The sequence below is a fragment of the Vespula pensylvanica genome, chromosome 4, assembly GCF_014466175.1.
Source record: "Vespula pensylvanica isolate Volc-1 chromosome 4, ASM1446617v1, whole genome shotgun sequence".
NCBI lineage: Eukaryota > Metazoa > Arthropoda > Insecta > Hymenoptera > Vespidae > Vespula > Vespula pensylvanica.
In genome coordinates this window covers 2,727,579-2,751,168 of record NC_057688.1, presented here as the reverse complement: position 1 = coordinate 2,751,168, position 23,590 = coordinate 2,727,579, and the positions used below count along the sequence as shown (strand labels likewise).

General features: G+C 31.4%; 1 protein-coding gene across 4 annotated transcripts; it reads left to right on the top strand.

Annotated features, from left to right (window-relative positions):
* The first annotated feature begins 1,109 nt into the window (after nt 1-1,109).
* On the top strand, nt 1,110-21,909 carry LOC122628806 (cyclic AMP response element-binding protein A). 4 transcript variants are annotated; one of them, XM_043811473.1, is made up of 7 exons: nt 1,110-1,548; nt 3,866-4,093; nt 18,975-19,314; nt 19,759-20,084; nt 20,467-20,736; nt 20,817-20,960; nt 21,044-21,909. In XM_043811473.1, exons 2-7 carry the CDS (start codon nt 4,028-4,030, stop codon nt 21,227-21,229), a joined length of 1,332 nt encoding a protein of 443 aa, XP_043667408.1. In that variant the 5' UTR covers nt 1,110-1,548; nt 3,866-4,027; the 3' UTR covers nt 21,230-21,909. The 4 variants fall into 4 exon arrangements, with proteins under 4 accessions (XP_043667408.1, XP_043667410.1, XP_043667409.1 ...); XM_043811475.1 differs by lacking the exon at nt 1,110-1,548 and adding an exon at nt 1,806-2,155; XM_043811474.1 differs by lacking the exon at nt 1,110-1,548 and adding an exon at nt 2,244-2,467.
* Nucleotides 21,910-23,590: the final 1,681 nt, after the last annotated feature.

Here is a 23,590-nt window from a genome sequence, read left to right as displayed (position 1 = left end):
CCTCTTTTAAGAAATCGATATCTTTATCGCGATAAGAACGATAAGAGATTATCATTTACCAGATAACACGATACCTAAGGTAAACGTCTCGCAAGTTAATTACGAACACGGATGATTCAACATATTTTCGAGAGACTACACGATTTTCCCTTCTATAGATTTATTAGATTTTTTGATAGAATTCGAACGAATTGGATTAACATAGACGCGCTATAATATATATTTCTTTTTCTATAACAAATCTATTGATCATGTTAAAAAGTTACACATTTTTAAATTTCAAATTGATACGCCCGTAAGAATGATACCCGCATAGTTAATAAACATGCGACATGTAATTACTAATACCCGCATTAAGATCGTCGAATTTTATTGTGACCAGCATAAAGTATGTTTCACAAAGAAAGTATATCGATCGCTTTTGTATTATAGATAAATGTGTCATCGGGAAATTACTTTTTAAAGCAAATGAGTTAATTGAACTGTTCGTAGTATCACGTGTGTTGGCAGGTTTTAAATTTTCTTAAAAAAGACAAGAAAAACAAAAAAAGCACTACCAATCGATACTTTAACTAATATTTCTTATTATGTAAATTCGATAAGAAAAACATATTTCCCGCGAATTTCGTTGCAGACAGCATCAGAAAAAAATGATAAAGGACTATTGCGATTGGTCGTTAGGAAAGTCAAAGATGAACGACGATTGGTCGGTAACACGTAAGTCGGCGCGTCATAGCGGGCATCTAACAGGTGGTCGTACGCGATTGGTCGATTAACTCGAACAGTAGTGCTGCGGTACAAGCAGCACGTGCGCGCGCTTAGAGGCGCATTCGCGGCGGCAAAGTACGTGGAGGCGGGTGCGTCCGTGTTCGCCCTTATCCTCTCACCCTCCTCACCGTTGTTCCTCTTTCTTCATAGTAAGTTAGTCTATTGGCGTTACTCAGAACGGTGGTACGCCATCAGGGAACGAAAAACGCGTATCTTCTCTGTCTATAGCTTTATGTCTATAGCTTTAGGCGTGTTAAGAGAAAATTGAGAAATAAAAGGAGAAGAAGGAAGAATAGGAAAATAAGGAGGAAGAGAAAGAGAAAGAGGAAGAGGAGGTAGAGGAGGAGGAGGAGGAGAAGAAGAGAGAGAGAGAGAGAGAGAGAAATAGTAAGGAGGTTTCGCATCCAATTGGCGCCGTCTTTACCAGTTACAGAACGGTCATTCGCGGCGCGCTGATTCCAAGAGCGACGACGGATCGATCATATCTGTTTTCGCGCAACCTCTACGAGAATTCATCCGCGTCATCCGCTATCATCTCTCCTTCCCCTTCCCTTCCTTTCTCCCTACTCATTATTTTTTTCTTTTTCCTCTTTCTTTCGTCGCTTCCCCCTCTTCTCGGAAAAACAGACCGGCGCCTTCGTCCTTTCGATCGGTCTTTCCCGTCTTATCGTTCTTCTAACATTCCTCCCCGTGCGTTCGCGTCCCTCCATCTGGAGGATTCGTACTGTCTATTTAAAAAAAGGGAAGGTTCGCAAGAGGATACCTCGTGCGCGTATTTCGGTGAGTATTATACGTGCGACAGTTCAAAGAGCTTATTGAATTTTCTTTTATTGTTGAGATAAATCGGAAAGTATAGTGAAAGGTGTACCGTCTGGGTATTCTCTCTTGGGTTATGCCGCACGTGCCAGTGTGCGCGCGCGCACACCCGCGAAATCTCCGTATCCGAGTGAGTGAAAGATAGAAAGAAAGAAACAGAGTGAGTGAGTGAGAGAGAGAGAGAGAGAGAGAGAGAGAGAGAGAGAGAGAGAGAGAGAGAGAGAATAGCTTGTAGAGTACATATATATGTACCATCTGGTGGTATCGTATCCGATACGAATCTGCCCGTACCACCCTCTCATATTACCTCCCACCTCCCACTCTCCCTTCTCTCTCAATCTCTCGTCAGAATCCAGTCACGAATTTGACGATATTTGAATCTTCTCGCGAGCACCGTACTACGCACTAAATACATACACGCACATATGCGATGATATTACAAAGGACCATGATTTGAAACGCGATTATTGCTCTTGGAAAAAGAATATACTTGTTTTGAGCGGCAACGAGATAATCTAGCGATGTTGATAACACGTAGTAATCCGTTATATTCCGGTACCAAGGTGTTACGGTAATATTTCTTATATTGTGTTGCTCTGATTTATCAAAACATATATACTGTACATATAGGTTCATACAGATTCATTTAAATGTACGTTTTATTTCACGTTAGATCTTAAGAGATTATTGAATGAGATCACGTATATTCTTTCTGGAAGAATCTTCACCGTTACAATCGAGAATAACTTGCAATCAGTTTCTCGTCGATATGCCAGGAACGAATCGTCTTCTCTTGCGCATACACCTCGGTCACCGTCCACGATTCTCGCACGTTGACCTTTTTCTCTGCTACCGAACGGATGAACGCGCACCTCTGTCCATCGTGAGTGGTCCAACAAATCCCAAGTGTTATATTTTTTTTTTGGAAGGTGGTGTGGAGGGTGGAGACATACAAACATTGATTGTTTACATCTAAATAAATATTCGCGAGAATTAGCTCGATTGTATTTTTTCCTCGCTTACGTTTTCTTTTTTTATCGTATTATTTTTACTGTATTTTTTCTTTTATCTTTTTATTATTTTTGTTTTCCTTTTCTTTTTTCCTAATCTCTTTCGGTAAACATACATACGTATGTATAGTACGTATGAATGTATGTACATTCTAGTGAAGCGAACGAACGTGTTCTCACGTGGAACGAGCTTGTCATTCTTCAGTGATTATAATAAACGAGTTACATCGGGAGGAAATGTTGTGCTCGCATCTCCGTTAAGCCAGATCGAAGAGGGAAAAAGATATAAGATTATAGTATTTAACGTATCCTGACCGCAATACTTTTTAGATTTCTTAAGTTACCGATAGAGAAAGATAGGCATCGACGAAAACATCGAACTTTTTCTCGTTTCATCCCCATTTTTCTTCTTCCGTTTTTTTTTGTCGTTTTCTCACGCATAGCGAGTGTTATTTTTGAATTATTATTAGCTTTCGAGCGATGATTAATTAACGAAGTAGCTTTTTTTTTGAGAAAACAGAGAAAAAGGTATAACGAAAATCGTGATTTATTTACCATACAAGAGAGACTTTCGATGAGATTATGTACATCGTAAAATTCGGATTTTTTTACGCTCATGTTACGTTCTCCATTTTAAGACCGCCCCCATACTACCCCTTCCTCTATTTTTCTCTCCCATTTATTCTACGACGGATTGAAAAGGCATCATGTCGTACTTAACCTATAAAAGACGGATCCATTGATCTCGTTACAACGCATTACGATTTGTCTCGACGCATTGCTTATTATTATGGCATGCAATACAAAAACGCTCGAACAATAAAAATATATAAATAAAATTCATTTTCATGCCATTTTCAAGATTGTTATCTTGTCATGAAAGTATTACAACGTAAGTTGTCCGATATATTTGTCGCAAGTTTCTATAAATTTGAAGTAACGTAATAAATTATTTCTATGATATTTATGTCGTGCAATTATCAAAGGTATATATTTACCTGATATTTTTTTTACATTCGACGATGATCGTGCAATCACCCTAGTTTATATTTTATTATAATCTCTTGATAGATCACAACGTAGCCGATAAGACGGATCTAGATAGAAATCTTTCCTTCTCTCTCTCTTTTTCTATCAATCTATCTATCTATCTTTATCTCTGTCTTTATCTTTAAGAAAGATATGTGACTTTGAAAGTTTTCTTCGTTTATTAGATTTTTATTGGATGTTTTACTTTGAATTATAATGCCTATTTCCTCGTTAATTTATAGATTCCGTTGGAAAGTATCGGTGTCCTTTCAAGGAGAATCACGATGCTCGTGGTTTGAAGTTATAAACGGCGTCAATGAGCATTCAAGTATGTACGATTGATTGAGGACAGTGAACACACCGGGAGATCGGAGAAAGATCAACGAATAGAAGAGACGGCCATCATGGAATTCTACGACGTGGGAAGCAGCGATCTCAGGGAGTTGTGGGAGTCTTACCTCACAGAACCAGTGAGTCTCTTGGCCTTTATATGCCATTTTTATTCTCCCAAAAGAATTACATCTCAGAAAGATAACATTAAACGCAAAACACGTTTTCTGCGATCATGACCGTAACGTTCTTTCGATTTCAATTTTATGTGCGATCTAAAATGACAGAAACAATATAAATGTCATATTGTGGTCTTTCGTTTGACAAAGTTTCTTTTTTCTTTCTTTTTGATTTTTATTTATTTTCTTTTTATTTATTTTAGACATATCATCGTGATTATTTTTAATAAAATTTTTATTTTTATTCTAAAAATCCTTATACATCCGTCACCTCTGGATTTATTTAAACTTTATTTTTCTTTTTAGAAATCTATATTAGAAAATATATGATAAATTACCTTACGACAATTATAATATATTTTTCGTTATCGTTACGACCTTGGGTTTCGATCCATCATCTGAATTGATTCGAAGATCGAGAACAATACGATATTAATCGATTACCACCTATGTACATATATACATATGTACGTAAGTTCACATCAAAATGAACGTAACGATCTTTCAGTGTTCTGTGTGCGCGTGCGTGCGCGTATGTACGAGCTTAACGAAGTGTACCGAGAACGATAGCATTACTTTGAAATGTTTTACTTTTTATTCAGACAACAACTTACTTCTTACTTATAAATGTTAGAACGAACTGTATCTCGTCCGGTAGTGTACGGTAGTATTTCGTAGTAATGCGTAATTAACGAGCGTTTCTCTCGAACGTCCTAACAGTACTTTCGAGATATATGTACATTCATACATATTTACCACATTTGAAATTTTGTACGTAGTCGAAAGCGATAACGCACGGTTCTTACGACATTTCGTATTTTCCCGCCTTTTGAGGCGCACTTGGTGTATACTTTTATATTCCATCGTCTTTACATTATGTTTGACATATGTATGTACATTGTACATACTTAACTATTTATAGTCATTTATTTTTTTGATCATTATTAATTGTCCATTCATTGTGACCTAATACTAATATCTACATTTTCTTTTTTTCTTTCCTTTTTTCTTTTTTCTTTTCATCTCTACACTTTGCTGAAAAAATGCAATCGTTAAATATGTCATATAATGGTCTGACAAATTCGTTCTTTAATTATCTATAATATGATCATTAACAAGTAAATTTTATTTTTCTAACAGTAGAATAAATATTTTTTTTACCTCTATATTGTCGTGTAATATTTTTTAAACGCTTCTATATTTTTTATTCGCTATTGGTAATAAATACTGAATTGATAAGGACGATTTTTCAGTGTCCTTTTTTTATGTTTCTCCGAAGTGAGGAATTATCATCCTCGATAAACGTTGCGTAACAAAATTTTTTATCACAAATATAATTTTAATATATCTCGTATAGAGAAAGCGAGGGGGAGAGAGGGAGAGAGAGAGAGAGCGAGTGGTAGGGAGAAGGAGGGAGGAAGAAAGTGGGAGGGTGAGGGAGGGAGGAAGAAAGAGAGTGGGAGAGAGGGAGAGAGGGGGAGAGAGAGAGAGGGAGAATGAAAGCATGTGAGGTAGGTGTTCCTTTATACTTCATTTGATCTTTGTAAATATTATAAGATGAATATTCATACAAAAACGGATGACAAGGAGAAGGAAGGGATGGAAGAAAGAATGACTTTATATAATATGTCGACACAGTCATGTTCAATGTTTAGAAGTGTACGGGCAGCCGATGGCGTTAGAACAACTTCGTACACCTGTATAAATAATTTCCTTCTTTCAATTAACCTTAGTCGGTTGGTGCTTTTCGTAAAGTCTGGACGAAACAGGCGAACTTTATTTATTTTTAGATGTACACGTGTAAATACATATTTAGATATAGAGAGAAACAGAGATGTATTAAATATGATATAAGAGGATAGAAATATTCAAGTAATCAAAAAAACGCATAATATTCTCCGAGTATTTCTTTTCAAGAAAAATTTTTGTTCTTTAATTTTTTTTTAAATACGATATTCGTTTCCTTGAGACATTTCGGTTTATCTTCGAAATTTTCTAAATCTTCTATTAGCTATTACGAAATACACGAACACATATGTTTTCTATTTACTTTGATCCCTCTTCTATCTGTTTAGATTTTTATTATCAATAGCTAGACGTTGTTATCAATGTAGTCTTCTTACGTAATTTACGTTTGTTGATTATTGTTTGTATTACTGTTTCGTTAATAATCTTTTTCGAGAAGTTTTTATTAATAGCACAATTCTTTTTTAATATTTATCACGTCATTTTCATTTCTAAAAGTTTTTCATTTTCTTTCTATTTCTATCTGTTTATAACTTTCTTTCTTTCTATCGTATATGAGAGAATAAACGCTATTATCGCTTTTGATTATCGTTAGTTAATACTCGATTAATAATATATCGCGACGTACAAGTAACAAGTAACGTAGAAGGAAGTTCATCATTGCATTATAATCGAAATTGAAAGCCGTTTGGCGTCTGCATACTAAATTATCGTGCGTCATCGTATTTGGGGAGTCAATTCCCTTCTTGAATAATTACGTCATCGACCGCTGAGGATTCGTTCTTATATCTCTATTTCTTTTTATGTCTCTCGCTGTTAAAGCAATGTCCGTATACATACATAAAAGCGAGCGAGAGAGAGAGAGAAAAAGAGAGAGAGAGTGAGTTTTTACACCCTACAATATATTACATACAAGTATATCTGGATTCGGAGACAATTTTTTGCGAACTAATGAATGAATCTAATTTATACAATTTCAAATTGTAATCTCCAGTATAGAGTCGTATATCAATTCGTAGTAATTTAACATATTTGTTATTTTCTGAAGTCATATAAATGTGTCACTGATTACAAGAAGTATCAAAAGAAAATAATGTCGTAGATATTGTAAAAGTTTCTATTATTTCAGTTAATTTACAAATTATTCATTATGATTCATCGATCGAATTGAAGTAAGAAATTATTAAATAATTTATTAAGCAATTCGCCAAAATGTAGAAATTAATTTAACGAATTTATTAGGGATATTATACCAGCAGATTTATATGAGTTCGTAGGTGGAAAAAGGCATAGATTTAATTGGTATTGATCGATATTGGATTCATGAAAAAATAATACGTAGGTTTAACTCTTTGATGAAAGCCGACTATCTGATTTAGCCGCCTCCGCAGGACGATGCAAAGCAATTTACTTTCCTCTCTTTCTCTCTCGAGACAGATGTAAGCACTGACGTAAGCAGTAATGTCGATGACGATGTCCCATTACGTATCAAAGTGGAACATCTTTAAACTCTTTTCTCACAAAATCTCCATTTTTGTCGTTCCACTTTCTTGTATATTTGTGTTAAAACAAATGACCATTGTTATAAAATTATCGGATATTAACGACTGAATTAAAAAAGTATTTACACATTATTTAAAATCGAAAAATTTCGTATAAACTAAATAAATGAATTTTTAATAGGTATAGAGAAACTAGTTTGCTATATTACATCAATAATAATTGACAAATAATAATAATATAATTTCTTTGTAGTCGTTATAAAAAATAGTTTAATATCGAATACTTTTAATATATGCATTATATACATCTGATGCTCATGTGCATTTTTATAAAAAATATTATCAATACAACTGCAAAATTCGAGAATAACACTTGTTTAAAGATATTTAAAATCGCTATTATATTATAAAAAACAACATTTCCCGCATATATACGAAAATTCAGAGCTTGTTAAGTTTATAAAAGGTTCCAATCAGTTTTAGTTATTTTTAGCTATCGTGCGTTGTAGGTTTAACGAGTTTACAAAAATGCATTGCATTTTTTTTGTTTTAGAGACTGTGAAATATTCCAAACAAGTCGTATATAATTCAAGAATTTCATTGAAAGTTTGTTCTTTCACTTAAGCCTAACTTTAGAGTTTTATTCTCAGGAATTCCTAAGAGGAGCGAGAGAAGATTCCGCGGTGGAATAATGAAATCGGTTTAAAGACGACAATATCGTAGAAGAAGCGAAAGTAGGACGGTCGGAAAACTCACGGAAGAGATTTTTCACCTTTTCTTGAGAAGTTCGTTCAGCAGGTTACGGTATTCAAGTACTTAGAAAATGGCGTTGACGATAATCGGGCTCTTTCCCGCTGTTTATATCTATTTCTTAAACAAGGCAATGAGTTCTCCCCTTCGCACGGCGTTAGAATATTTATCACAAGTAGATAACAAACATTCTCATCCTGCTAGTCGTTGAATTTTAAGTGACCATCATTTTGATCTGTCTTTTTGGTGTCATGCCAAAAAAAAGGGATCTCTTTCCGAGTTCAAAATTTCCTGACCATTATCTATAGAATATTATTTTGATGATGTCATTAATCTGTTTATCGAAACGATTTTTGATTAGTTTTGACATGGACATAATCAGTAGTTTAACTGATTGGAATATAATTTAAATAAAAACTTTTAAAAACAAGGTGAAAAAAGAAATGATATATTTTTATTTGTTACAACGAAAATATTTTTTCATCGATGTGAATGTAAATGATAATTTATTTTTTAGTTTGAAATAAAATAATACTTCCGGTTAACAGGTCAAAGAACAAGGTTACAATGAAATTTCGATTTCAATAAAGAAAACTAATGTCATTTTAGAGATTAAAGATTAGTTTTAGATAAGGTGCTAACTTGGTTTGGATTTTATTATGTGGATTTGAAATTTTGTGAACTTCAGTAAATATGATAAGAGAGAACACTACATTTATATTATATTATTATATATAATTATTTTTATTATATCATTATATATAATATAAACGTAGTTTGTATAAATATCCGTATTATAAATGTAGATAAGTAAAATAAATATGTAACTAAAATATAATATTTTTTATATAAACGTAGTTTGTATTACAATTGCATAACATGTAAAATAGTAATATACTCTAAACTACATTTTATGTACATAATATCTATTTATATTATTTAGTTACATTTGTATTATATTACGTTATTTTGATTGTAATTGATTTGAATCGATTTAAAATTATTTTAAACAAAGTTTCCATATGGTAGAATTGAACATTATAGATATATTGTTATTACATATTATTTATTGTATATTACCAACACCGATACGTAACTATTGTGTTGGCAAAGAATATAAGTCTGTAATTTTCTATCTAATCTAATTAGGCTAAAGATAAAAGTCCGCGTAGTAGTTGTATATGTAGTTACGTCGGAATCATGTCGACTATGCGACTAACTTGCATGAGGATACTAAGAGGGGGTGGGTTGATGATTCTACGGGAACGTATCGGTTGGCTGAGTTCTGGCGCAAAACCGGAAGTACTTGCGAGTCGACTTGCTTGCCGGAAACATCGTGTTCAAAAAAGAGAAAGAAAAACTACGACAGAACCTTCTGTAAAAATAAAATGGTCACCCACGTAAATATGATAATACGGTGAAGAGTCTTTTTCAAGAAAGATAGAGAAAAAAAAGAAAAATGATGCTGTTTAATGAATGGTTCTCAAATTGCAAGTAATTAAGTCAAGAGAGAGAGAGAGAGAGAGAGAAGGACGCTTGAGAGATTATGATTAATAGTGTCTGATGTTTATCTGGAAAAGTATATTATCGTTACGACTATAGTTATTGAAAATTTATCGATTGCCTTTGTCGATGACCAGCTTACGTAATGCAAATTACGAAGATAAATAGATGAAGGGAATGAATAGAAGAAATAAATAAATACAAATTTCAATGACGTAACGAAACTTTGAAATTTGTTCTTCCTTTTTCCTTTTTTTTTCTTTTTTGGTAAAATTAAATTTAATCTAAAAGATTTATTTGAAATGAAATATTTAACTTAATTAATTAAAAAACTTTAATTAAGAAAAATATGTTTAAATACGTACACATTTTTTTATCAGTTTAAATGTTATCATTGAATAGGTTTTGAATGATCAATGAATAGCTTTTTAGTTCTTCGGAAGGAGAGAAAGAAAGATGATGTTGAATTTAACGAAGATAGATCAAAGATCGAAGTTTACATGTTTCTGCTTATAAAATCACGATTGAGGAAGAATTGTTGTTGTTATGCGTCTTCTTTCTAGATTCTGACACTTCCCATTTAGTTCATTCTTTGCTCTGCCTTTTCAACTACCACCACTACCATCACCATCACTATTACCACCACCATCACTATTACCACCACCACTACCATCACTATCACCATCACCATCACTATCACCACCACTACTACTATCGTCGCAGTTATCACCGTTAGTTTCTTTTTTTTCTTCTCCTTTTTCTCCTCTTATTCGAATCTACGAGCGACAAATTGGAAAGCATCGACGGAATTTGCAATGAGTTCACTGTACCGTGACCTTTGACGCCAATCTATTACATCTGTAACGTTCGGAGAACGAGCAACCATTTCTATCGAATAAAGTCACATATGATTTCACCGAACAGAAAGTCGAACGTATGGAGATTTAGATTTTTTCTCAAAAAAATGTACTGTAGGATATCTATTATATTTTTATGCATGCATTACAAGTAACGATCTAGATTGTATATAAATTATTTCATTATTAGTAACCATTATAAACATTTTTTTCTAAAATTCTTCTATTCATTCTATTCATTAGTATTTGAACTTTAATTATTAACACACACACATGCACATAAATGAAAAAAAGTTAAAGTTCATTCGATCGTTGTTGGAAATATCGAAAGAGTCTAAGGATCGTTAAACTACATGTCTATAAACTATTAAAATATGAGTAAGAGTTTGATATACTATAAAGATCATTTTAGTATTCCTATGGGGTCTATTGACCAATATATGGGTTAAGTTACAAAGAATAAAGGTGTAAAAAGAGTATAACGACTTCTGCTTGTATAAGGAATTCTGAAGGCGCGACAATAAAATACCATTAGGAGGAGGTTAGGCGTCGTAGAAAGACGGCTTCTTCCGGAAACGATGGCACCATCGATCGTTGTATATATTTGGCACCACAATATAGCTCTCCTTATGCAAGTTTCAATCGAACTCCTCGAAGAAAACTTTGTCCAGTTATTTTCCTAAGTCGATCTCACTGCGTCATTGTCGTTTCCTGGAAAAATTGCTGTTCTATTTTTGTGGTAGATAATATATTTTTTTTTTTATAAATTAGAGTCTTCTAAGGTTTTCATTAGCAAACAAATATCTTTATCTAATATCATATATTAATAATGAAACAATATATCACATTTGATTATAATGAATCATAATTTTAATGAGATTATACTTTTTAAAAGAACTTTTTTTACTTAATATAATTAAAATTAATTAGTTTTACTTAATATTACTTAAATATGGTTGGAAAATGAACTTTTAGTGAAATATTTTGGCTATATGCATTAGAGGATTTAGTGAACTTTACAAAACTTTTATGTAACTGCAACGAGTAATTTTTTGCGAGGACAAATTGTTTGCGAGAAATGATAATCGTTTGGAACGAACGTAACTCTTATCGCTCTTGGTTTTATCCTCAAATAAGTTTTCACGAGTTTTTCTTTTCTTTATCTACGTAGCAACTTTGAGCTTGACCTCGATTGATAAGAAGAAACCAATTATTGAGTCGGCTCGGCCATACTGTCTGAAACTTTACAAAGAAATCTGTTCTATGACGAACTATATTCAAGCTATACAGCAGTATACTATTGTGAGACGAAATATAAATAGAAGAAGTAATTGTGATTTGCCGCCACGTGATTCAAAGTTAAGCATTTATTTAATTATTTTACTTGAGTTTTTATCGGTAAGTTTTCTTTATTTTCTTTCAGTCATTCACCTGTTGAATGTAAAGATTTGAAACAAAAAAAAGAAAAGATACAAAAAAATATTAACACTATACAATATAGATTTATAACTTCATAATATATATTTATAATATACATTTATAACTATAATATACATTTAATATAATATACATTTATAACTAGTATATTTTTTTAGTATATAGAAACTAGTACATTTTTCTCCATTAAGCATAATGTCATATTTAAAACAAAGCTGTAATTATAGGGAAATCACAAACACACAAAGAGGTTTTAAATTTCGCATTATTAATATTTATTAATGTAGTGATGCATATTAGAACTTTATATGTAGAATATTCAACATTCACTTATATTAATTTAGATCGATAATTTCAAATTGATCTTTAGAGTGATTCTCAATTTAGAATTATGGAGTACATTATAAATTTAATTTTTTTATTTACTAAGGTATTGCTATAAATTAGGTACTTTATATTTTTTATCATAAAAAATATTCAACAAAACATAAAAAAGTATACAAATTTTGATTAAAAAATATTTAATTATAATTTCATCTGGATTGAATAAATATAGTAAGAATTATAGAGAAATTACAAACACATAGATTAAGGATTTTATATTAATACAAATAATGTCACCTATAATTTATTATAAAAAATAGTAATAAATATTAAAGATAATATAGAACAACACTCTATTAATAACATTATTTATTATATTAATTTTTTTTTATTATATTAATTTATATATCGAATTTTTGTTAGATATTTTCATTCAGTGATAGAGATGCATGTTTGTTGTTTATACTTGTATCGTGTTTCTCAATGATAAGAGATTTTATGTTCACACACACACACACATACACACACACATACACACACACACACACACACACACAATAAAGAAGATAAAGAGCATTTGTATTTTCAAATTACGTCGTATATGTGATAAAGTTTTGTTTTATTTGCTGAATATGTATATTGATAAAGCGTGTTTCCATAATTCTCAATTGAGTTAGTAACCATTTTGGAGATTACAGTAAATGAAAAAAAAACTTGCTCGAAATAGAAATATTAATTTTATTTGTAAATAAATTGTGCGTAAGAAAAAAGTCTAATTATCTTAAAAGATGTCAATGATTCTACATGTAAGTACTTCACTCTACTTGTTATCGATCAACCTGATCGCTGGTTAGTCGCTTATTAGTGACGTTCATTAGTCAGTAACATCCGTTAACGATTAATAAGTCGAGTCAGTATTTCCGTTTCTTAACGGTACAGTCTTCGTAGGAAATCAAGCAGGAAGATCGCTTGGCTCGTTTTTACGTGTCCTCGGAAACAAGCTTGTAATACTTTTACGAGTTGTGATTGGCCAGGGAATTTGCTGATCCGTTAAACTTCGTATATAGTAGATAGGTATATTGGGAAATAAAAGGAAAGGAATTACTAAATGATTCATCGCTTGGAATTTTGTAATGCAACAAAAATTGAGGACGAATAATGTTAATGTTGCTTGGAAAATCTTGGCTTATTCAAATTCAATCGCCAGTTAAACATTTTACATTGATTCCTTTTGACTAAGCATGATCATAAAAGCGATACTTCATTTTGTATGTTTAGTAATCATATTTTAGTATTCTAGTCATCGTTCAAATATAATAAATGACCATATTCCCTTTACCATTGATCTTATCGTCAACAAATGTACAATTTCTTCATTTTTTGACTCTGATAATTCTATTTGAAATTGTGAACATAGGATTACGTTTATCTCCTATAATTATGTTTGATTATTACTCAAATAATTAAATGGATTTGACGGTTAGGTCTTAATATATTAGAAAAGAAGAATTATTTAAAACTAAAGCAATCGTTAGATAATAGTACATATGTACATATACATAAAATATCTTCTTTTCTTTTACATTTCCTTAAAATTATTTTCACTTGTTCATTTTATTTCTTTTTAATTGTTAATTGTTAATTTAAGATCACAGGAAAAATTAAAAAAAGAAAATTATTGTTTATAGTATCATGTAAAAGCCGAAAAGGTCACAATTCTACTTGCATTAAGATCGATATCTTAGAAAACGACCTTCACCGATGGAATAGAATTCTAATGTAGAAAACTAAGGGAAAGATCGATCGACTTCGTTATATAGGTTTCCTTGTGTTTCTTAATGTTCAGAGAAAAAGAAAGAGAGATAGATAGAGATAGAGATAAAGATAGATAAATAAAGAGAGAGAGAGAGAGAGAGAGAGAGAGAAAGAGAGAGAGAGAGAGAGAGAGAGAGAGAGAGAGAGAGAGAGAGAGAATATCTCACGTCCAAGAGAATGGTTATACATTAAGAAGAAATCTGGTTTTGAAACGAGTTGTATCTATGTAGGAAAGAAAGAGAGAAAGAGAGATAGAGAAAGAGAGAAAGGTAGATAGATAGAGAGATAGAAAGATAAGTGAGAGAAAGACTTGTTGTCGTCCTCTCATCTAACCTGCAAGAAAGTAGACAAAGTGACGGTACTACGGTTTGGATGAGATTCTCGAGGCCGTTCACCTTTTTTCGTGACTTCGAGGCTGGTACTAGCAGGTAAAGTCTACGTTTTACCACACCACAGAAACATCATCACTTCTTCCCTTCTCTTTCTCTTTTTTTCTTCATCTCTCACTATTTTTCTTACGTTGATTATAACGGACGACGTGAAATTTTTTTCAAGATCTATTATAATTATAAATGATAGAAATTGTAGATTTATTCGATAACGTAATGTTAATTGCTCATCGAAGGATTAGATAAAAATTTTCTTATTATTGATATTAAAGATTTTTTATTCAACTGGAAAATTATATTTGTTCATAATTTCTTAATAATTATGTCTATAACGTTATGTAATTTTGTTATGAAAGAAAATGAAAGAAAACTTAAAAAATAGAGGTATAGTGGTACATAGATATTTTGCAAAGTATTAGTTATATTTAATAAATATAGTTATAGTAATATAAATTATACTGTAAATTTCACATTGTATGATTCTTTTTAGATATGGAAAAATTCGGTTATAGACGATTAACAGTCGATATTAATTTTTAAAATTTATTTGCATAAAAAAAGAAAGTCAGAAAAGAAAAATGATTTCTTTAATTGTCTCGTTACTCTGTCGGTAAAAAAGATGATCTACAACATCGTTAACGTGTTGCGATATCACTTTCGAAGAAGTCAATCCAATATTCGAAAATATGTTTATTTAGCGAAAGAGCTTGGTAGAAATTTACCGTTGCATTTGTATTTCTAATTTCATCGAAATGTTCTTTGCTAGAGATCGATGATGGCCATGACGAAGTCGTAATTGTATGCTAGGAAAGATTCCAATCGAAATGCCTTTCTATTACTTTTTCTCCATAGACTAACTTAATAGTTACAGCGTATAGATTTTTATTTTATAGGAAAAACGATCTTATCTATTCTCTTGCACTTTTTCATTTTAATCTATCAAATTTATTTCATTATTATTATTATTTTTAAAAGAAAAAGTTTGTATTTTTGTTAAATTTAAATCTATTGAATTATACGAATTTTGCAAGAGGAATCTTTTATTTTCGTATGAATAAATTCCATTTAAAGACTAATAATAAATAATGAAAAAGAGAATCTTCTGCTGGTAATCTATCTACTGGTTAATCTGTCTGTTAAAAAGATGATTTGTTATTTTTGAACTTACGTTTACTCACATAAAAAAAAGATTTTAGAGGTGATGGAGTTAGTATGCAAAGTGCGAGGATGCAAATTCTTTCTTTTCTTCTTTGGAATAGGTAGGAAGACGTACGTAAGTACTTACGTATAAAACGTGTCGCCATAGTAGTTTTTAACGGTATATTTAGGCCTGTAAGGAATCTTTATGAACATTTTATCGTCTGGTCATATATAATTATACATATATAACAGATTTTTTTATTGGATGCTCATAAAAATGGGTTTCCATTTTTTATTTTATTATTTACTATATTTTATTATACAATTTCATAGTTAATTGTAATATCGTTTGTGTACTATTTATGTACCATGGAATATATTATAAAGTATCATAGATTATATATTGTATACATACAGTATACATATATTATTACATTATTATATATTATGTATTATATACTACAGGAATGTAAAAAGGTCATTTACTATTAAACGTTAATTAAATGGAAGGTTAAATTTGAATATAATATCTTATTACGTTGTATTGTATCATTATAACCGTAAAGTGTTGGACGGTAACGTGTTAAATTTAAGGAGGTAATGTCAGATATCACTGCTTTTATATCGTTTCCGGCGGAAATCAAAAGTAGAAGATAAGAAATAAGCATTTAGAAGCAATCAAGAAGAAGATCTGAATGACGAAAACGAGTGTAAAAGGAAAAAGTAATTTTTTAAATATGGAATATATAAAAAGGTAATTTATTAAGATGAGACGAAACTGCTTTACCGGTACATTGAACAATTGACAATAATACAAAATTAATAGAATAAAACGTACATAATTATCTATCTAAAAAAAAAAAGAAAAAATATACAATATAGATGTAGATTCATTATCTATTGCTATATCTTTGTAATATAAAATTATTTGCAAATTATTTTTGAAACCAAGTTTCTTTATAGCAAAATCAATTGTTATTTTAATTATTATTTATTTTAAATGACCGACAATTTGTATTTTTTTATTTTTTAGGGGAGAGGGAGGAAATAATCGACAGGGAAACCAAATGATAAAATTGAAATAATGCAAAATGAAAAATGATTGAATGTATGCAATTAAATGCAAATAAAATTATTTATCGTATGAAATGAAGGATACATCAAAGAAAAAGAAGGAAAAAAAGAACATAGAGAGAGAGGGAAGTCGAGCGGAAAATGAAAAACAAAAACCTTACCGTGACCTTGGCATCTGGCCGGCTTCCGCATTGTTCGCGAATGCAGGAGCTCCATACGCGCGTTCTCGCGTTCATTCGTTCGTTCGTTCGTTCCTTCGTCCGCTTGTGCGAGCAAAGGTCTCTGCTCCGCGATCAGTGACACCGATTCTTGCTCGATCCACGCTCGATCCCACGATCCGTAACGAAATCGAAACGATTGGCTGAACAGGAGAAAAGAGAAGAAAAAAATAAGGTTTTACCTGAGAACTTTGAATGTGCTCGAAATAAACGCACTTTTTTAAGTATTACTGATTATTGCTAATATTATATTTCACGAATAATTATTGCTAATTATTTTTACGTTACGTGTTGGTGATAATGAGAAGGAATTGTCGGTTTATGTCGACTGGTGAAAGAAACAACAATTTTTTTTTCAAATTATTCAAAATGAAAGTTGTTTCCTAACTTCTTTTTTTCTTTTCTTTTTTTCTTTTTTTTATCTTCATCAGACGGAGACCGTGACTTTTATTAAAGAATCGTCAATTAAGATGATAAAGTAGTATTCGGCTAAGATTAATATTTTAGAAAATATTTTTTTCATTTAAAACAAACTTTGTTTTTTACGATTTCAATTATATAAAAGTCTCTGTATTATTAACATAAATAACGATTAAACATTATCACTGGAAACAGGTATATTTCGAGAAGAAAAAATCAAAATATATGAAATGTTTTTTTTTTTTAAAAGAAACATAAAAAAAATGTTGAAAAGAGCTAGAATAAAAACAAATGTCTGTTCCAAGCAAAAAGCTTTTTTTTATTAAAAAAGAAACTGTGAAATGTTTCATGAGAAGAAAAGAGTAGGAGAGAAAGAAAAAAATATTGAGATGGGAGAAGCTTTGACCTTGGCAGGTAGTGGAGTTCCGCATTGCTTACTACTCGTGATGGCTAAGTTCCCCCTCCTTTCTTTCAAGAGAGTCTCCCAGTTAGTTCTACATCCTAAAGAAGAAGAAGAAAAAGAAGACGAAAAAGGTATCGCATATCTTTGTAATGCTTCCGAAGTGCAGATGTCCTCTTTTCTCCTTCAGACTTGGCTATTGTCCGACCTTCAACTTGACCGGTCATCATAGTTGTCTCGTTTGTCAACGTTCTTCTTCTTCTTGCGGATGTTTGACGTCGTAAACAGGTCGTATAATCTTAGGTCCTTGACATCTTGCTTTGAATCTATCAGCCATCGTCTATATCTTCGTCTATATCATTTTCCACGATTAAATGTTCTAAAAGTTATGTTCGACACAGATGTTATAGAAGTCTCTCTCTTTCTCTTTCTCTGTTTCTTTGATTCGTTCATTTCTATTCTCGATTTAGACTTTTCGGATAAATTTATCGATGAAAGAAGAGGAAATAGAGCCATGTGGAAAGCAATCGTCCGCATTTTGACAGGGCACTGACCTCAAAGTAGTGGGTTCATCGCTTTCTTGGTTTCTATCCCAATTTATCGATGGTCTTTCGTTAATAAAGTTAAAATAAATTTTTTTTTATTGAATAAAGAAGAAATTATTTCTTCGAGATTTTTTGTGAATGTAATAATAAAGAAAATATAATTTTACATATGATAGAAGTTCAAGTAATAATCTATGGTTTAATAATAACACGGTCTTAAAATAACATTTATATAATATTTCGATTTAGATATCCTATCTCTTTTACCAGATAATAATTTATAATACAAATGATATCATCCTTTTACTTTTGGGCCTAGAATTCTATCGAAATAAAAGTATCGTCGCTAATTAAGAAGAAATGTTTTCATTGGTACATTAACAGTTAATTAATCTTCATAAATAATTCGTGAATTAGAACATAATGAGATTATATTAGAATATTGTCTGGAATTGTAAAAAAGAAAGAAAACAAAAAGAGATGATTAAACTTAAAATCGAAAGTTATCAGTCTGCTGGATGGAATACTTCAAATATCAATCGATAAACGTTATCGGTATAATTTCCTATATGAAATAGCTTGATAAGGTCGATGTTATAAATGTTACGGCAACTGGTCACGTTGTTCGATTATATATTATGAGTGAGTCATTCTACACGTTGGTTATTTTTTCATTTTCAAAGTTCTTTCTATAATAAAATTTTCTTTTTTTTTTTCTACAGGGACTTGGACAGGAGGTATCAATGACGTCGAGAGAAGAGGAATGGGGTAACGTTTTGTGCCTCAGGGACAAGTCATCCTTGAGTGTCGTTCTAAGAGATCGTTTGATGACAGATGCTGCGTTAGGTGGACCACGTCCTATAAAATCCGAACATAGTTATAGTTTATTGGCTTCCAGTCCTCCACCGAGTCCAGCAACTCCTGGTACCAATCCTTGTACACCGAAGAATTCTGTACCTTCCACTAGTACGGCTGGTACAATGGCGGTCAACACCATTTCATCTATTGATTCAAATAATCTGGATCACAGCAAATCTCTGGATATCCGGCCGAGATTCGATGGTGAGGATCAATTATTATTTGTATATTTATATTCAACTCGAAAAGCGTGAAATTGTGGAAAGAATTTAAGGAACTTTTTCTCTGAGGATTTTATTTTACTCGAATCGTTTGTGATGAAAGTATTATATATATCATACATATTTATATAAATAAATAAATAAATATATGTATGTATGTATGGATGGATGCATGTATGTATTAGATTGTATGTAGAGTATATTTGAAATACAGACTTTATAAATATATATCCGCAAAATAGAGATGTATAATAAAGTATTTACGAACGTGTAGAGATAAATATATGTACGTATAATAAATATATAATATATATGAAATAATATAGCTAGGAATACATATTTACACATAGGTATAATACATATTTATATTGTTACGTTTTTTCTTATTGTATAGTGAATAGAATATAAACGCGACTTTTAATTGCAGATATGGAAGACGAGTGCTTCCTAGCAATTTCAATGAATGCATCCCGAAACGAGGATCAATCGTTGCCGTTACCCCTTCAGACAACTTATACCTCGACCGTAATTTTGAAGAAACCTAATGTAGTACCTGAAGATAACGATTATTCCGAAATTAAGGGCGAACCGCTCAGTGCACCTGGTAGTCCTTATACGCCTTGTTCTTCGTCGAGTACGACTATAGACGATAAAAGTACGATAACAATGGTATCGCCACAAAATCTACACTTTTCGAGGAATCAACTTGCACCTACGAGCGATAGCGAGGAAGACGACGAGGATTATTATCAGGTATATTATTAATATTTTAATTTGTTTGATATATTCGTGTATTATTATTTTTAATAATAGAATATGTAATAACAATGAGTTAATTAAGTTTAGTATTTTAATTATCCGAATTAAATCAATATATGTGTGTGTATGTGTGTGTATTAATTTATTATAAAAAAAAATTCAATATATATAGAATATAGGAATTCTATTCTCTAAAATATAATCATTATTATATTCTATTATATTATATTTTATATAGATATAATTTAATTATTTTAGATATCAATATTTGAATGTATTTATAAAATAAATCACTTTAATCTGCGTTTGATAGAAATATATTGTTTTCGTATTTACTTTATTTATATAATGTAAAAATGTTTCTATTATTTTTTAGAATATGGAAGTAGAAGAATATGGTGTACCGTGTGAAGAATACGAAGGAAGTCGCACATCTAGACAAAGCTTACCTCCAACTCCACCCAGCAGTGCGAGTTCAGATAGCGAAGGTACAGCGTCCGCTTCTTGTTCACCCGAACGTCGAGATTCTCAAAATTCATCGCATTCTCAGAATATTAGAGGTCTTTTAACACCTAGACTCTATGTCACCAATGCAACACATACAACAAGGCAGCCCATTCACACACCTTTAATTTCCTGTCAACCAGTAAGACTCGTTCAATTAAATATCGATCGATAACATTAAATATAAATGAATTGTATTATTTTGACATCGTGATATTGCAGAAAGGTTCCACCGGAGTTTTAACGTTGACGGAAGAAGAAAAACGAACTCTCATAGCTGAGGGTTATCCTGTACCTACCAAATTACCTCTAACGAAGCAGGAAGAGAAATCTTTGAAGAAAGTACGAAGAAAAATAAAGAATAAGGTATGATAGCTTTTTATTTTATCGACGAAATTATTAAGGGATTATTATTTTATCTGTGTCTATATGTTTTTTACTTTTCTTAGATATCGGCACAAGAATCACGAAGAAAGAAAAAGGAATATATGGATGGTCTAGAGAGGCGAGTCACCATGTTGACAAACGAAAATTCTTCGTACAGGGATCGATTGACAGTATTGGAAGACACGAATCGTGAATTATTAAAAGAGTTGCAACGTCTTCAAGCACTTTTACAGCTCCAATCATCTTAGCTTTTTTCTTGATGAGAAACAAGATTTTGCTAGTTTGTTATCGCCGATTGGGAAAATGTAGTTCTTTTTCTTTGCAAGCAAGTTATCCTCTATCTTCTAATATAGGATTGAGATTAATATTTACGTTTAAATTTTAATTCCAATGAGAGAAAACATTAGAAGTAGTTAATGGCAGTTGATCGATAATCGTCAATGTTGAAACTTAGTTGAAACTTAGAAGAACGACAAAAGTGACTGTTCGTTGGTTTTTTTTTGAGAATTTTGGTGTCGATGGAAAATTTAATTTTTGGGATTGGTGCAATGTTGTTAGGCTCGTCAAGTCTTTCCTTCGAATTGTGAATAAATGATTGATGACCTCGTCATGATCGTAGTAAATACAACAGTTTCTCGAAAGCAAGTGTTGTTTCGAGTTCCTTAAGTTTCATTGTCTTCCTAAGATTATCGAGAAACGAGTTAAATCACGATGATCGAAGAGTATATTATAGATTACTATTGTGTCGTACCCTTTGAACAGAATATACGTGATCTAGCCAGCAGTGCCTTCGTATTCTTTTAAATGTTTTATTTTTCATTGTAATCGCAACAAATAGAGGGTGAGAAAAGATGAGGAAGAGGAGAAAAAAGAGAAAGAGAGAGGTGCAGACATCGTATACTTTAGTACAATTATATTTTTAAGACAACGTTTCCTTTTTTTAATCCATTTGTTGTAAGCATTCTGATCTTATGTTCGGCTTCCTAATGAGATACGAAAATCATACGGCGCATGACGTATTTTTATTCGGGTGTGAAACCGAACAAAAGCGAAATCGGATGCAATTGCCAAAGGATGGCGAGAATTCTTGAATTCGTCCAAATATTTAAGGTCATATTTCAAACGAATACTAGCACTGCACTTTTGTGTATAAGTTAAGTCACTTGCACTTATGAAGAGAATACATTATGGTGTGTGTGTGTGTGTGTGTGTATATATATATATATATATATATATATATATATGTATGTATGTATGTATGTATGTATGTATGTATGTATGTATGTATACGGAGTATATATATTTAAGAAAAAATACGAAGAGAAAAATGTCAAGAAAAACGAAGATGGTAATCTTTGATTGAATGAATGAGCGAATGTATGGAAATTATAATAAATAAGTAATAATATAATTGAGGAGAAAAGAGAGAAAGAGAGAGCAAGAGAAGAAAATAATTGAAATAGTAACAAAATAATTAGCGTGAGATGCCCAACATATTTTACATATAATTTTTACAAAAAAGAGCCTTTATCTAAAATACAATGAACATAATACGAAAATGAGAAAATATCGAAATATTACTCATTTTCATTTAAGATTTTGGTGCGAATGTTGTATAAACGAATCATTCCAAAAAGACTATGAAAAAAACATATATATATAAATTCGAGGGAGAATTTATGAATTATATACGTTAAAGTGTACAACAATCAAGTTACGAAAATAATTTCTAAGAGTTTATATAGAAAGATATTCGCTTATTCCAGAAAATTCGAATATTTATACGAAAAGAATAATATATATACTTATATCAGTGCACATGTGAAGAGATTTTATACGAGAGTTTACAAAAGAGGTGTAATTGCCTTAATGATAATTTCATATTCTATATAAAGATAATTTTCATAGTCCATAAAACTCGAAAATCGAACGTTTAACTTCAGGACGAAATGTATTTATGGTATACATATTAAACTGACCTCAAACTATAAGCCAACAATGCGAGAAACAATCGTTGGCAATTTCTCTTATTTTCCATAATTTAGGCTGTAGTTTAGGCTAAGTAAATTGCACGCATTTGTGCACATTAAGTATTGATTGCTGAAGCCGTGTAATCCGTGTGTGTGTGTAAATTATGATTGTACGGGATCGAAACCGTGCTTTCTATTTCAATTTTGTTACCAATATGTGTATTCATAATTATGGACTGGAATTATGTATTGTTCTTGTAATGTGAGAAAGAGAAAAGGAGAAAGAGAGAAAGAAAGAAGAAGAGAGAGTGTGTAAATTCATTGTCATTATCTAATTATCGTACAGGGACCAATCGAAACGGAAATCATTTCTTCTATAATTGCTTTTCCTTCATTTCCGTTCTTCGATACTGCCAAATAATAAACAAGTATGTTACGAGTATGTTACGGTCTGACGCTTTTAGAAATGATTATTCTTTTTACGTTCTCTCTCTTATTTTAGCACATTTCGTAAGATATTGAAATTCAGGGGACGAACTTTAGTTTTTTTCGCATCGATATCTCGTTATAAGTTTTAAGCTGCATAATTGTGTATGTGAGTGAAGTTATTTCATCTACGAAAGATATTCCAATAATTTA